This window comes from Agelaius phoeniceus, chromosome 1 (genome assembly GCF_051311805.1).
Source record: "Agelaius phoeniceus isolate bAgePho1 chromosome 1, bAgePho1.hap1, whole genome shotgun sequence".
NCBI lineage: Eukaryota > Metazoa > Chordata > Aves > Passeriformes > Icteridae > Agelaius > Agelaius phoeniceus.
The window spans coordinates 36,078,734-36,092,749 of record NC_135265.1 but is presented as its reverse complement, the minus strand read 5'-3'; the positions used below and the strand labels follow the sequence as shown (position 1 = coordinate 36,092,749).

The 14,016-nt window shown below is 34.2% G+C and overlaps 1 protein-coding gene across 7 annotated transcripts in view; it reads left to right on the top strand.

The window, feature by feature from the left end:
- ANKRD28 (ankyrin repeat domain 28) overlaps positions 1–14,016 on the top strand; it is a 119,993-nt gene that overhangs the window by 95,138 nt on the left and 10,839 nt on the right. For all 7 annotated transcript variants that reach the window (XR_013181702.1, XR_013181704.1, XM_077176385.1 and 4 more), the window contains 10 exons: positions 1,051–1,114; positions 2,428–2,496; positions 4,044–4,184; positions 7,424–7,535; positions 8,236–8,262; positions 9,075–9,149; positions 10,157–10,358; positions 11,765–11,852; positions 12,251–12,368; positions 12,967–13,186. Coding sequence is in view for 5 of the 7 variants with exons in the window: in XM_077176385.1 (XP_077032500.1) it covers positions 1,051–1,114; positions 2,428–2,496; positions 4,044–4,184; positions 7,424–7,535; positions 8,236–8,262; positions 9,075–9,149; positions 10,157–10,358; positions 11,765–11,852; positions 12,251–12,368; positions 12,967–13,186 (1,116 nt within the window). In the remaining 2 variants the exon portion in view is untranslated. The remainder of the gene's footprint in view (positions 1–1,050; positions 1,115–2,427; positions 2,497–4,043; positions 4,185–7,423; positions 7,536–8,235; positions 8,263–9,074; positions 9,150–10,156; positions 10,359–11,764; positions 11,853–12,250; positions 12,369–12,966; positions 13,187–14,016) is intronic.

The following is a 14,016-nucleotide window of genomic DNA, read 5'->3' as shown; positions in this document are numbered from 1 at the left end:
TTATCCCAGTACTGAATGACATTCAAGTAGTTAGTGATGGTAGACAAGCAACTTAGGGATGTGGAAAGGCATCAAAGGCTATTCTTCAAACCAAGCTAATAAACTCTCCTAAATATATGCTATAGACCATTCCCTGTTGAAATGGGATAAAAGCATAGTGGTGCATACAAAACCTGTTTTAGGGGATATGGAGTAGGAAAACAGTCTTGAAATAATAGTATTTTTGAATAACATGTCTTATGTTGCTCATTATCTACTGTTGCTAAACAGTTCTTAAAAAAAAAAACAAAAACAAAAAACTAGCATTCCTAGGTACCACAAATAGAGATTTAGTAAATAAGTTACATTACACAAGAGCAAAACTCTTACAAGAGTGTAATAGTTTTCTCAAACCAAAAATGTAGCTTTGAAACCTGATTTAAATAGTAATCTTTCTGTCAAAATATATGGGTGGGTATGGAATTACACAGCTAGTGTTTGTGATCTTGGATTTGAAGTTCCATAGCTGAGCCTTTAAGGAAAGAGAAAACTCCAGTGTTCTGCAAAGAGCTCCTCTGTAATTAACTGCTATTTGCAGCCATCACTCCAACTCAATAAAGTTCTTTCTTTAGGACTAAAGCACTAAACTCAAGGATAAAATTTAAGTAGCTCCTATATTTAGTAATACTGACATCCCCAAAAATTAATAATCTCTGCACAACAGTGATAAATTCTAGTGTATTCCTGAATTTTCATATGACCTGCATATATCTTATGTTCAATAGTAAATGGCACTGAAATATTAGCAGGTAAATAGAATGAGGAAGAGCACAGCCTCAGTGCAGCTACTTGTCTTTTAGCTTACCCCTTCCAGTTTTATTTAAATGCCTGTTTTTCAAAACATTGGAAATAGCAAGGACATGTTTCAAATGAAGAAAATTTTAATGCTTGAATGCTCTTTTGCAAATAGCTGTTAAGTTTGCTTAGCAAGCATTTCTCTTAACAGCAGATGACAGCAGTTTTGTGGAAGGTGATGTTACATAATGATTTTACAAAATATTTGCTTTGTAGGTTTTGACATTGACACACCAGATGACTTTGGCAGGACTTGTCTTCATGCAGCTGCAGCTGGAGGGTGTGTAAAAAGGCATTCATGCTTTCATATTCAGTATTTCTCTTTTCAATTGCTGATCATTCTTGTTCTTTTTTTCTATTATCTCCTCTCTGTTTTTCCTGCCCTCTCCCCTTGGAACTTATGTAAACATGAAATTAATTTCAAGATGTATTCTATCTGCAAACAAAAAATTAATTAACTGTTCAGCTCAATAAGTCATTGCTGGAGTACAGTGTCCAAGTGTCATCAGCCTTACATTAGATTTATATTTGGGGATGAACTGATTCTTTTTTTTTTAATTTCCATGGATGATAATAAAATTTTTAGAATTTACAGCACTCTAAGATGGCATGCCCACCTCAGATCACTGTGGGACATGAGATAGAGAACAGCAACTTTGGGAAATTTGTTTTTACCAAAACCATAAATAAAAGGTCAGTCTAAATAAAATAAAAGCAATAATTAAATTCCAGAGTTTAGGTGGATGAAGTAGTCAGAGCTACTTGCTCATCACTTGAGTTGTGATCCATATTGATTATTGTTATTGTATTGTAGGTTTTCTATAGCAGCTACTCAAAATTGCCTGGAAGAATTGGGTGATAAATTTCGTGATACACTTTGTGGGACACAAGAACTCCATAATATTGCTATTTTCATTTTTCTGTTTGAATGTTGTTTAAGTAATACTGTTAAGTAATCATTCTAAGTCAAAAGTACTTCCTAGATACATCCTTGTTGCAAGTGATAGAAGTTAAAATGCTATCTCTTCATATAAAAACCAAATAATTTGTGACACATTCCCTCACTCATCTTCAGTTTAGGAAAGTTACCAAAAATAGTGTTTAAACAATAAACAATATAGTATATCTCTTATAATGATCATACTTTTATTGAAAATTGATTATACTAAAAAGCAAAATATGTATGTTTCAACTTACATTTGGCCTTAAAAAATAGGCAGTAAAATCTTGCCTCTGTGCTGGACTCCTTGTGGGAAAAGCATGTGACATACAGGTGTTATTATTTATTTGTTTATAAGAATTGAATTATTTATTGAATTAGGTTCATGTTTATGTGCTTTATGCATGCCAATTGGTATCAATTAAATTTATATATGTGGTTTTGAAATAATTTATATTCTTTATTGGTTTGATCCATAAATTATGGAATGTATTTTACATACAGAAATGTATTTATCAAAAATTCCACATTATAGTTCAGTTCCATTAACCTAACATATGAGATGTTCATGTGTAGTAGTTCTGATATTTGTAGAGGCCAATATTAATGAACTAAAATTTGCAATCACAAGTAATAGTGTATTAATTTAATAGGAATTTGGAGTGCCTAAATCTTCTTCTAAATACTGGTGCAGACTTCAACAAAAAGGACAGATTTGGAAGGTAAGACATTCTAGATTTGTATATTGGAAAGGGCTGTTAAAAGTATTGCAGTAGCAGCTTATTGATATGTGGCTAAGTCTGGGTTCCAGTTTAAATGTGCTTTTTTGTGATATGATGTCTCTAATAAACTATGTTTCAGCATATGTTCTCAAAAGTCACAAACATATTTTGTAGTCCTCTTTTGTTAGGTAGGTGTTTAGTCTTGTTTTTAAAGCTGAATTTCACATTCAACTGTAATTTCTGTGAACCTTCTTTCCTTATTACATGGATCTAATATGTTTAAATTGCTCTCATCCAAGGACATTACTAATGTTTTCCAAATACTGTATTAGTCATATCTATACATCTGTGGCTATTTCTAAGCTCTTTTATTAATATGCCCAGTATTTTATTATAACTGCTTCACCTTTTTCATTTCACCATATCGATCCCTTTCTGCTTCCCCGTTTGAGCTCTGAACTCTTTGGAATGACATTAATTTCTATTTTTAGTATATGATTATTTAAGTTAAGATGACAGGATCTGTCCTCATGTAAAATCTCATGTCACATCATGGAAATTATGATTTTCTGGGATGTGAAGAGCAGGAGTAGGACTTAAAGAAAATGTTATGGAGCCAAACTTGTATTTTGCTTTAAATTCCTCTTCCATTATTTCCTGAGAAAGGAACAACTATCTGTCACAACTTTTGTCATCGAAAGTTGGGGTTTCCTTTTGGGTTGGATTTTGGTTTAACGTTCATCTTATATAGAGGAATTTTTTCAGGAGATGGAAAATATTAGTTTAAAATGGGAAGAAATGGGAAAAAGACATTTTAAGGGAGAGGAAAGAGGCTGTCTCCTCCAAATCAAGATATTTATAGCTGCAGTCTGTTTAAAAATAGAAAACGAAATTCTGAGTCATATTGGTCTTTTTAAAATTTTAGTTAAACTGGCATATTTAGAGAATTGTTTATGTATTTGAAGTTGGGATAAGGTTTCCCTGAGATTATACATCAGTACTAATATTTCATGGTTTTGATACAAGAAGACAAGGTATATTTAACAGTGCCTCTGCTACGTCAATATAGATAAAAATAAATAGTAACATTTTCCTCTCTTAGGCAAAATTGTGCTTTTTTATTAAAAATGTCTGTTTGTGCAATTGTTGTATTTTATTTGTGCTATATTTAGTTGTTGTGCAGTTTTTGATTTGTCCATATTTTTCCATGTGGCTTAAAATTACTTAACAGAAAATAGTATTTCTAATGTAAACTGGATTTCCCTCTCTAAGTTTACACAAGAAAATTCAAATAAAGCTTCATTTAATATGAAGTTTGTGCATATTTTGGCTGGCAAATAAATCCACTATATATAGTTCAGCATTGTTAAGTGGTCCCTAGAAAGTGGCCCTACTCTTTAGTACTATGATGATGTATTCTTCACCACAAATACTTACTTACATATGTAAGGAGGATTTAAGTTTCACTTTATTTTGCTTTTTCTGTCTCTATAATATTATTTTGCTGTTATTTACCATTGTACTTTTTATTTAAATGTGTACTAAAGAACTCCACTCCATTATGCTGCTGCCAATTGTAATTATCAGTGCCTGTTTGCCCTTGTGGGATCTGGAGCTAGTGTGAATGACCTTGATGAGAGGGGTTGTACACCTCTGCACTATGCAGCTGCATCAGACACAGATGGGAAGTAAGTGGCATGCTTTGTACTAAAGCCTTTCTCATTAGGAACATCTGAGCTGTGAATTTCGTGTGTGTTCTGCCTTCAGATTTGCCAAATGCATTTCTTGTATTTTTAAAGATCAAACTTGACAGAGGTCTGTGCATTGTATATAAAAGACTTGATGTAACAGATATTTCAGAGGAAAAAAATGAACAGCAGGAAAATGAATTGTAAGAATTTTATGTCCTATAATGCAAATGTCCTAAATCAGGAATTAATTGGGAATAGAGTTCTTAATCCTATCTGCTGTGTAGTGGTTGAATAAATATGCTTTGTGGGGGTTATTAAGTTGGTTGTGAGCAGTAATTTTCCCTTAAAATCAAATTCTGATGAAGGATGGATATTAACTTGATATTTCAATATAAGATGCTTTGTCTATTTGATGTTTGAGTAAATCACAGCTGTAATGCCAAACATGACTATCTGTCGATAGTGTAATTTTTTATTATGTATTTACACTTGTATTAATGAAATGCATCCAGAATCTTTCATAAATCCATGATCTCTTGCATGTGTTTATTTTCCAATGGTTATATTTGACATATATATTAATGACTTAAATGCTTATATACAAAGTGTATATAGGTAGCACCAAAGTGATGATGACTTAAGCTGCAGACATGGGATATATTGAGGAGACAAGAAGAGCATCACTTCTTGTGCACACACTCACATATGCAGGTCGTGGTGTGCAGCAGCACATTCCACATGCACACAGTGACACCTTCCCTGGAGAAGTGCTGCTTCGTGCCAAATCACCTTTTTTTTAATATAGCACCTTTTAAAGGGTGAGATAGCAATAAGAATGAGGTGGTGTATAACTTAGATTGGGTTTTGAAGGCTAAATAAAGAGTACTTTTATGGCCATTTAACTTATATTTGAACAACGTGCCTTTTTTATGTTAAGCCAGATTTCAAAATTAAATTGTCTGCTGCTCTTTAGAAATAATATCAATTCCTGCTGGAGCTTGCTGAGATAATTTTACTTTAATTGCCCTCTTACAAGTTGAGCTAGGATTAATTTTAGCTTCACAGTTGGTCTGAAAACCTCCAGACTATAATGGTTCTTCAGATGACATCGTTTTGCCATCTGTCTTACAAAAGGCACGAGCAGGAGTGATGATGACAATGCTGCAGAGTTTTGGGAGGTAACTCAAAGCATCATCTCTGGAGCCCATGGGCTGCTGCCCTTCTCATTAACATTTGGGTCTCTGGAAGACAGGCTGCAAAGCAGAATGGCCTGAGGGGAAGCTTTTTATATTGATGCCCCAAGATGAGTAATAACAGCTGGAAAACCAATACTGCTCAGCTCATTCAGAACAGGAATGAAGTTAAAAATGATTACTGGAGTCAGAATATAAAGCCTGGGAAAAACATGTCAGGAAACCATCTACATAAAATTCCAAAAATATTTATGCAGTTTTATGGTCTTTGTTCAGACATCTTTAAAGACAGATTGTAGAGACAGGGATGTTTTTGTTGAAAATTATTTTCCGGTTTATTCCTGTTTGAAAGTATTTCTTTGTATCTTTAACAAATGCTTTTGATCTGGAATAAACACCATTAAGCCCCATTTTACCAAGACTAGAGAGAAAAGCATGATTTCATAATTTTCTCTTTAGAGGAGAAAAAGAATATTGCTTCTATTTATACTTTTCTAATGGAAAATAAATAAAATAAATAAAGAATAAATATATGAGAAAGAAATTTAATTTACCTGGGCTTTCAGAAAGTTTGATTAATATCCTTTTTAAGAGACCTGTTGAGGACAGTTAATTGTGTAAAAGATGCAGGAGTAATCTCTCTCTTGGATGCAAAAAAACATCGAAAATAATTATCTGGTTTGCACTGGAAAGATTGGGTACTTGAGGATTTGTAGCAAACTTGGCTCCATGCAGTGTATTTAGTGTATTGTAGAAATTTAGGTAGCCAAAGCCAGTGACATGTAACATTTGTTAATCACCCATGAATGGTAACACAAAATTACTGATGCAAATCAAAAAGAAAGTTAGATGATTGGAAAAATGAAATGTAAGAACTGTAATTCTTACTTAATGAGACAAACTGATTTGTCTTTGGGTTTTCATAAATCTCATCTCATTTTAATTCAAACAAAAACATGCAAGCACAGTTGTCATTAATGAAGTCTAGGCATTTATTTACTGGGCAAATAAAACCTGAATTGATTGGTTCAAAACATAGATATGCTTTACAAGTAGCTTTTTATTAGCTATACTGAACTAGTTTTAAAGTTACTTGCATCTTATGTTACATGTGTTATTCTTTAAAACTCAAGAAATTTTACCTTTCTCACTACATACCAAGTCCTTGTTTATGCTGGGCAAAAAATTATGGAAGTGAGAATGCACCTCTGATAAGGAAATATTAAGTGATCCCAGAGAAAAGAAGGGATGATGACCTGATGTACACTTCAGAATAACAAATAGCTTCACCAGCAAGTTCAAGGTCATAATAATGACTTTGGAAAATATTGCTAGAATTACAGTCATCATAAAAGTATGAAATAGCAGGGTTATTGCTTGCAATCATTATGTGCACACATGGAGTCTCTTAAAAACAGAAAACTAGGGAGAGGGTGAGCTGACTTGAATCCCCCATTTCCCATCCTCCCGACTGAGTGTGGATGAAACTGGGCTGATCATATTCTGCCCTATAAATTTGTCTAGTGAAAGTAAGGAATGGTGAGATATATATATGACAACAACTGAGTATTTACTGTATAAACAAATTTTAAAAGTTGTGTCTGGTAGTGCATATGTGTGTGTGTGTTATTCTTGTATGCTACCATGGAGATCTGCTTCTCTTCTTTGCATATAGCATACAGAGAAGAAGGAATTAATGCAGAAAAGCATACAAAATAGTAATCATTGATATTAGCAAAGGTAACTGCAGTTGTGTTAGCTGGAGGAAAATAGCCATGAAATACTAGTTTTAACCAAGTCAGATAACTCAGAAGATGCAGGATGTCTGCAGAGAAGGATTATTTCAAATTTTGAAGCTTTGTTATTGACCTTTATGTTTGATGTAATGAGGTAGCTTTCTCTAGTCCTAGCCAATATTGTACATTAAATCAGTGTCCCTGTGTGCTGTATTCTATTTTCCAGTTGAATTGGAACAATTTATCACTTAGCATTAAGTTGAAATTCAGCATTTAGATACATGGTTGCATATGTCAATTTGAATAGGTGCCTGGAATACTTGCTAAGAAATGATGCCAACCCTGGGATCCGAGACAAGCAAGGATACAATGCAGTTCATTACTCAGCTGCCTATGGTCATCGCTTGTGTCTTGAATTGGTAAGAGAACATATCCTGGGTGAAAGGTGTCACTGCTGCTCTCACAGGGTGTGCTGCAGAGGCCAGGGGATTCCTCCACCTTGGCTGTCAGCTGGGTCAATACTGGATTTTCAGTATTTTTTTAGAATTTTATAATTATTAAAAATAATTATGAAATAAAATTATAATTCTCAGCCTCGGTGCAGATAAATTTAAGCATTTGGTATTCCTAAAATAAAAGCAAGGTGAGGAGCTAGGATGCTAGATACTGGCTTAAAAAGATGAAAAATTCTCAGATGACAAGAGAACTGGTTGAAGATGTGGGATATTAGGTGTTTTTTGTGTCTTAATTTAAAATACACTACTATTTTTTTTTTTTTGCTGTGGCTGAAATAAACCACCAGCAAAGTGGTGGTGAGAACTATCCCACTGAGAACTTTTAAGAAATTTCATGAATGTCATTTGAAAGGAGCAAATTAAAAGGTGGGGAAAACCTGTAAAGAAAGGATGCCTTATAAAATAGTTCATGCAGTTACAGTAACTAGTGGCCACAGAAAAGAATTTCAGATAATAAAGCCGTAGTTAGTTTTTTATTGCTCCCTTTGCAAAAATTTGTGTGTTATTTGATATGCTGTCTTTTACAACTTCAGTATTTTTATTAAAATTGCTCTTTTATATTTAAATGTATTCAAACATGAATTTTGGATGTTTTTAATTACAGATTGCAAGTGAAACGCCTCTAGATGTTGTAAGTCTATTATTTCTCACTTTTTAAGTACTGCTATAGAGCAAAAGGGAACATGTAGTTTTAATAATACTGCTTATTTTTTAGACTTATTCAGCCGTTTCTTCAATGCATGAATGTATTATTCCATTTCAACTACAGTTTAGATTAAATTGGATTTTACAATTTTAAAATGGGAAATTGTTTTTAAGCCAAAATACTTTGAATGTTTTAATTCTACTAATGTACCTAATTAAATATACTCTTGAAGAAGACCCAGAAGTAAAACTTCAGAACACATCTCGAAGTCACAAATAGAAATGTATATACATAGATATTTTAATGCTCTAATGCTTTTGCTTTTTTTTGAGTCCATTTTTTCTCTCTGAGAATTGTTTTCCTGTTCTGAGAAATCCATCCTGCTGTCTGGCATTTCATATTGTATTCTGCTGACTTTCACCTAATCAGAATGCTTACTTGGCTGATGTTTGGGGTTTTTTTTCCTGCTGCTGTTGTCACCTGTCCTTGTCTTCCCTTTGTATTCATTGTTCATATTGCTACTTCAGAAAAAATACTAATTTCAATTTCGTTTCTTATTGAATTATTGCATTATTATGCAAAATTAAACTACTGGGGTTGGAATATGAATATGAGGGAGATGTAGTTGATTCAGACTCTAAAATGTTGAAGATCAGGACATCTGTAATTCTATACTATTCTTCCTACTTTTTCTCCTTTGTTTTTCAATCCGTGTATATGGGAAACTGTAGCAATTATTGCTGAGTGTTTTCAAAAGTGAGGGGGTTTTGCATTCACTCTGACTTTTTCTCTCTAAGCTGATGGAAACATCAGGTACTGACATGCTGAATGACTCAGACAACAGAGCACCTATAAGTCCACTGCATTTAGCTGTAAGTTCTCAGTTCTTTAGTGATGACAGCTCATCTGGTAGCAGACACAGTTGCTGCACAGGTTTATTCATTCTGGATTTTTTCAAGATAAGTTAATAAACAAAATGCAAACATATTTACTAATATTCCTGAATGAGGTATACAGGATGATTTTTGCATTTCACTTGAAATTTGCTTCATGGAACAGCTTTCATGTGGAATCTTCTAATTAAAAGCTGTGCTAATGAAACTTTTATAAGACTTGTTCTATAAGTAATTATGACTTTTTTAATAATTACATTGTTTTACTCTCTTAATTGTTTAGTATGAGAAATGTTTGTCCTCAATACTTAAGGAAAGATTTACACAAGGAGTAGTGTAGGACAGTGATGAAATTAAAAAATATATATAAAAAAATATAGAAAAATATTCCAAATACAGAGTAACCAGCTTGATGTGTAGCTTTGATCTTTTCACTGAATTTAAAGCAATTGAAAAAACACTGAATACTTTCTGAAAATAGAGTCTCATGCAGTACGTAAATAGATATATATATCTACAAAGTAAAAAATAATCTTTGATAGTGGTAAATGAAAGCTATTTGTACTGCATTCTTATTACAGGTGCTTTTTAAAAAATACTTTATGTAAAAAGCTAAAAGAAATACTTAAGTTTGCTTATGTTCCTCACTTGACATAATCTGAGGATGATGTAACTACAACATAAAGCAATGAAACATTGTGCAGTAGTCAAAATTCTGGTTTTTATGCTGATTGAAGACAGATGATTTTCTGGGAGTAGTTGCAGTTGCTGACTGAAGGGATAAAATAGGAAAAAAACACCAATCTTCTTGCTGAAATTGTGGGGTTTTAAAATTAGTTGTAACTGTTGTACTTATGTGCTGCATCAGTTGCTCTTCTGCATGCTAAAGTAAGGATAGTCTCTTTACAGTTTCATTTATGTAGTTCTGGCAAGAAAGGGAAAAATGTTAAGGATGGGAAAATTGAAGAATTTTCTTATTCTTGTAGGCCTATCATGGCCACCATCAAGCTCTGGAAGTGCTGGTACAGTCACTGCTGGACCTTGATGTGAGGAATAACAATGGGAGGACACCACTGGATCTTGCTGCCTTTAAGGGACACGTGGAATGTGTAGATGTGCTCATTAATCAGGGAGCATCAATCTTGGTGAAAGATTATGTTGTAAAGAGGACCCCAATTCATGCTGCAGGTATGTGCTAGCTACTAACCTCTAAAATTTTGGATTTTGAAGTGTATAATCTGTTTAGAAGTCTCTGTCATTAATGTTCTAAGAAATAGTATTTAGGAACAGAGGATGACTTTCAAGGTAAATGCTGTGCTGAGAAACACGTAGCAAGACAGTTGCAGGCAGGAACTGGGATTAATCGAATATTAATCCAAATCCAAAAAGTGGAGTCCAAGAGTGCCTTTCCACACTTCCCTCTGGAAGGGTGCATTGTCCTTGTCCATTCAAGTGGCTGTGTTGACAGGTGCAAGCCATGTCCCTGCTTCTCTCCTCATCTTTCACACAGCCCAAACTGCAGGCCCAAATTTAGAAAGGCAAATTGCGTTGCCTGTCTTGGCAGTAAAATGCTTCTAAAAATGACTGGAGTCTTGGAGAATTTTGGCAGTTTGAGAAGAGACATGAAAACTTACTTTGATTTTTTTCCAAGGATTTAAATGACTCCTGAGCATTTTCAAAATAACAGCAATCCCATGCAGTGTTTTCTTGCTGACTTTCCTAGAAAACATCTCTAGGCCTGCCTTTCTCTGAGTCTAGAATCCACAAGAGAGTCTTTTTTTTTCCCCTTGCATTAAAAATAGACTTATTAAATTTGACATTTATAGTAATGGTATTACAGAAGTGTTGCAGTTAAAAAGAGCATTATGTACAAAACATCATCATTCTAACCACTTGATTTGTTGTCCATGAGCACAAGCTGCATTCTTCTATTTGATTGAGCTTTCCTAACTTGTGTTAGCATGTCTGTCAGCTACAGAAACATGAATTGTTGCTGTGCTTGTGTGAGCTGAATACTGCAGCTGTAGGTCAGAAATAATTTCCCTTCCAAGAAGCAATCATTTTATCTTTCATGAGTTGCATTTAAATGAGATTTCTCAATTTTCTGTTTGTTCATTTTCCTTTTTTTTTAACTGCTTGGTTTATTACATCTATGCATTACATTTCCTTCCCCTTTCTAAATGTGATTTCCATTATTTTATAACTATGTGCACGCTACACTTGCTAACAAAATCTGACTATGATTTGCTAGGTATGTGTTTCCCAGTGCCTTAAAACAAGCAAAAATTATGCTTATTCCGATACTTTAATGTTACTTCTTATGTGTGTTGTATAAGCATATATTCCAATTACTTTTAATATATGCAACCTCATTAATATATACATAAAATCTGTTGGCAGCTGATAGTTGGAATCAGTTGTTTCTAACAATTTTCTAGTATTCGTATTTTAATTTAAGTTATAACAATGGTAAAATTGTACAGTGGGTTTTCAAGCTAATGGGCTTTAGTCTGAGCAGATAGGTTGCCATTCTGTTTGAGCTCTATACTCAAAGGCAATCAATGTAAACCCCATATTTTTATAATGTTTTACAGCTACAAATGGTCATTCAGAATGTTTGCGGCTATTGATAGGAAATGCAGAGCCACAGAATGCAGTGGACATTCAAGATGGAAATGGACAGTGAGTTTAAATTATGGACATTCTGTTCTTCACAAGTTATTGCATTTTGTAAAAGAAAAAACCAAATACTTTACAGTAATTATTTTTAACTTATTTTAAAAGGAAATTATTGCAATAAACATGAAGTTGAGAGTGAAAAATGTTCAGCTGGGAGGAAACTAAAATGTGTCTTATGCCCAGATTCTGAGAAAATGGATTCTAGTTACTTAATCAGGACTTCTGAACTGGGGCATGTTACTTTATTTTCTCAAATCTAAAAAGCAAATGAGTGGAAGGTCATTGATGATGTAAATCTTAACAGTGTTGAGTGGAAGGATAGCAGTTGTTGTGCTTGAGCTGAGTGCTAGTCTGTTAAATTTCCAAGTGTAAATTTCCACTTTATTTCTGTCTCTGCTTAGGACTCCTCTGATGTTGTCAGTTCTCAATGGGCACACCGACTGTGTTTATTCACTCCTTAACAAAGGAGCAAATGTAGATGCCAAAGATAAGTGGGGAAGGACAGCATTACACAGAGGGGTAAGAGAATATTCCCTTTTTTTCATTTTCAGTTTTCTACATGCTAATTTCAGATAAAGACTTCATATGTAGTGTTAATTAATGTCTCATTATTCTCATCTTGCGATTTTAATTTTTAATTGTATTTTTAGTTGCATTCAAAAGATGCATTCGGCCTGTTTGCTACCTACCCTCAGAATTCCTTTTGACTTCTACAACCTCCTAATCTTGCTGTAAAGTGTTGACTGGAGAGGTCCTAGAGTAGAGTTTTTTGCTGGGGGGAAGGTAGTGTTAATAGGAGGAAGAAAAGCATGATATGCGCCTCATGCCAAATATTTTGTTTATAGTGTCTGCCAGATAAGACAATTGAATGAGCCCAAGAGATTAGTAGTTCATTCAGTGTTCTTCCAAGAAAATATTCTGACATGAGTATTATAAAATATTGCTATTTTCCTAACAGAATGTCTGGTTTTAGGAATAAAAATAGCAACTTATTTTGCTTATTTTGTTACGCCTTAAAAATGCCAGAATTTGCCTGAGGTTTGCTTGCTTGGGTTCTGCACCTCAGCTTACGTACAGGAGTATTTTCAAACTGCCCTTTGCTGTGTCTCTCTCCCAGGCAGTTACTGGGCATGAGGAATGTGTGGAAGCATTGCTCCAACACGGTGCTAAGTCCTTGCTGCGGGACTGTCGGGGCCGCACCCCCATCCACCTGTCAGCGGCGTGCGGCCACATCGGCGTGCTGGGGGCTCTGCTGCAGGCCGCTGCCAGCGGGGATGCAGCCCCGGCCATGGCAGACAACCACGGCTACACATCGCTGCACTGGGCCTGCTACAATGGTAAACGCTTCGAAATGCGCCTCTACATTTAGGTTTTGGTTTTGGGGTAGAAGTATTAGTAACTTTATATTCATACAAAAGCAACATCCTCTTTCAGTGCCTTTCACTGAATGAGAGAAAATGACAGACATCTATCTTTTAGAGGAATGTATTAACAACTAATACATAAGAGATGTTTACTTTTGTCCTACATTTTTGTCATATACTATCTTAGTTTAGTTTTATGTCTCAAGAAGTCTTTAAAGAAATTCAGCATAATACCTTTGAATAGCAATGTGTCGCACACATCCCAAAAAATAACTTTTATAAGGAGGAATGGTTTCAGATTAAATCTATATTAAACTTGCTTCATATCAAATATGGTAGGCATAAGAATCATATAAAAGTGATTCAATAAGAATTTTTTTTTCTTCACTGAGACTTTTCATGGATTTGAGAGTGAGAGAGACCTTAAAATGTAGGAAAATCATTCAGCTCCTTTGCTAAAGATTTTGTTCTGTGTGTTCATTTAGAACATTGTAGAGGGTGTTTTTTATTTCATCTCTGAATGACATGATAGAGAAAAATCGAGAAGAGATTAAACCTTCATTTCACCAATTATTATTAAGTGAATAACTACTGAGCTGATGCAGCTGGGTGATAATTTCAACTAAATGTAGAACAAAAATAAACCTCAAATGGTGGAGTTGTTTTCATGGAGACAAAGCGATGAATGTACAGAAGAGTTTGCAATGCAGAGGTGTAAAGAATTCAATTAGGTGTTCTGCATGTTCTTCAGACAGTGTGAGGTACCTTGTAAATTTCATAAAGTTTACAGTATTATATATCAG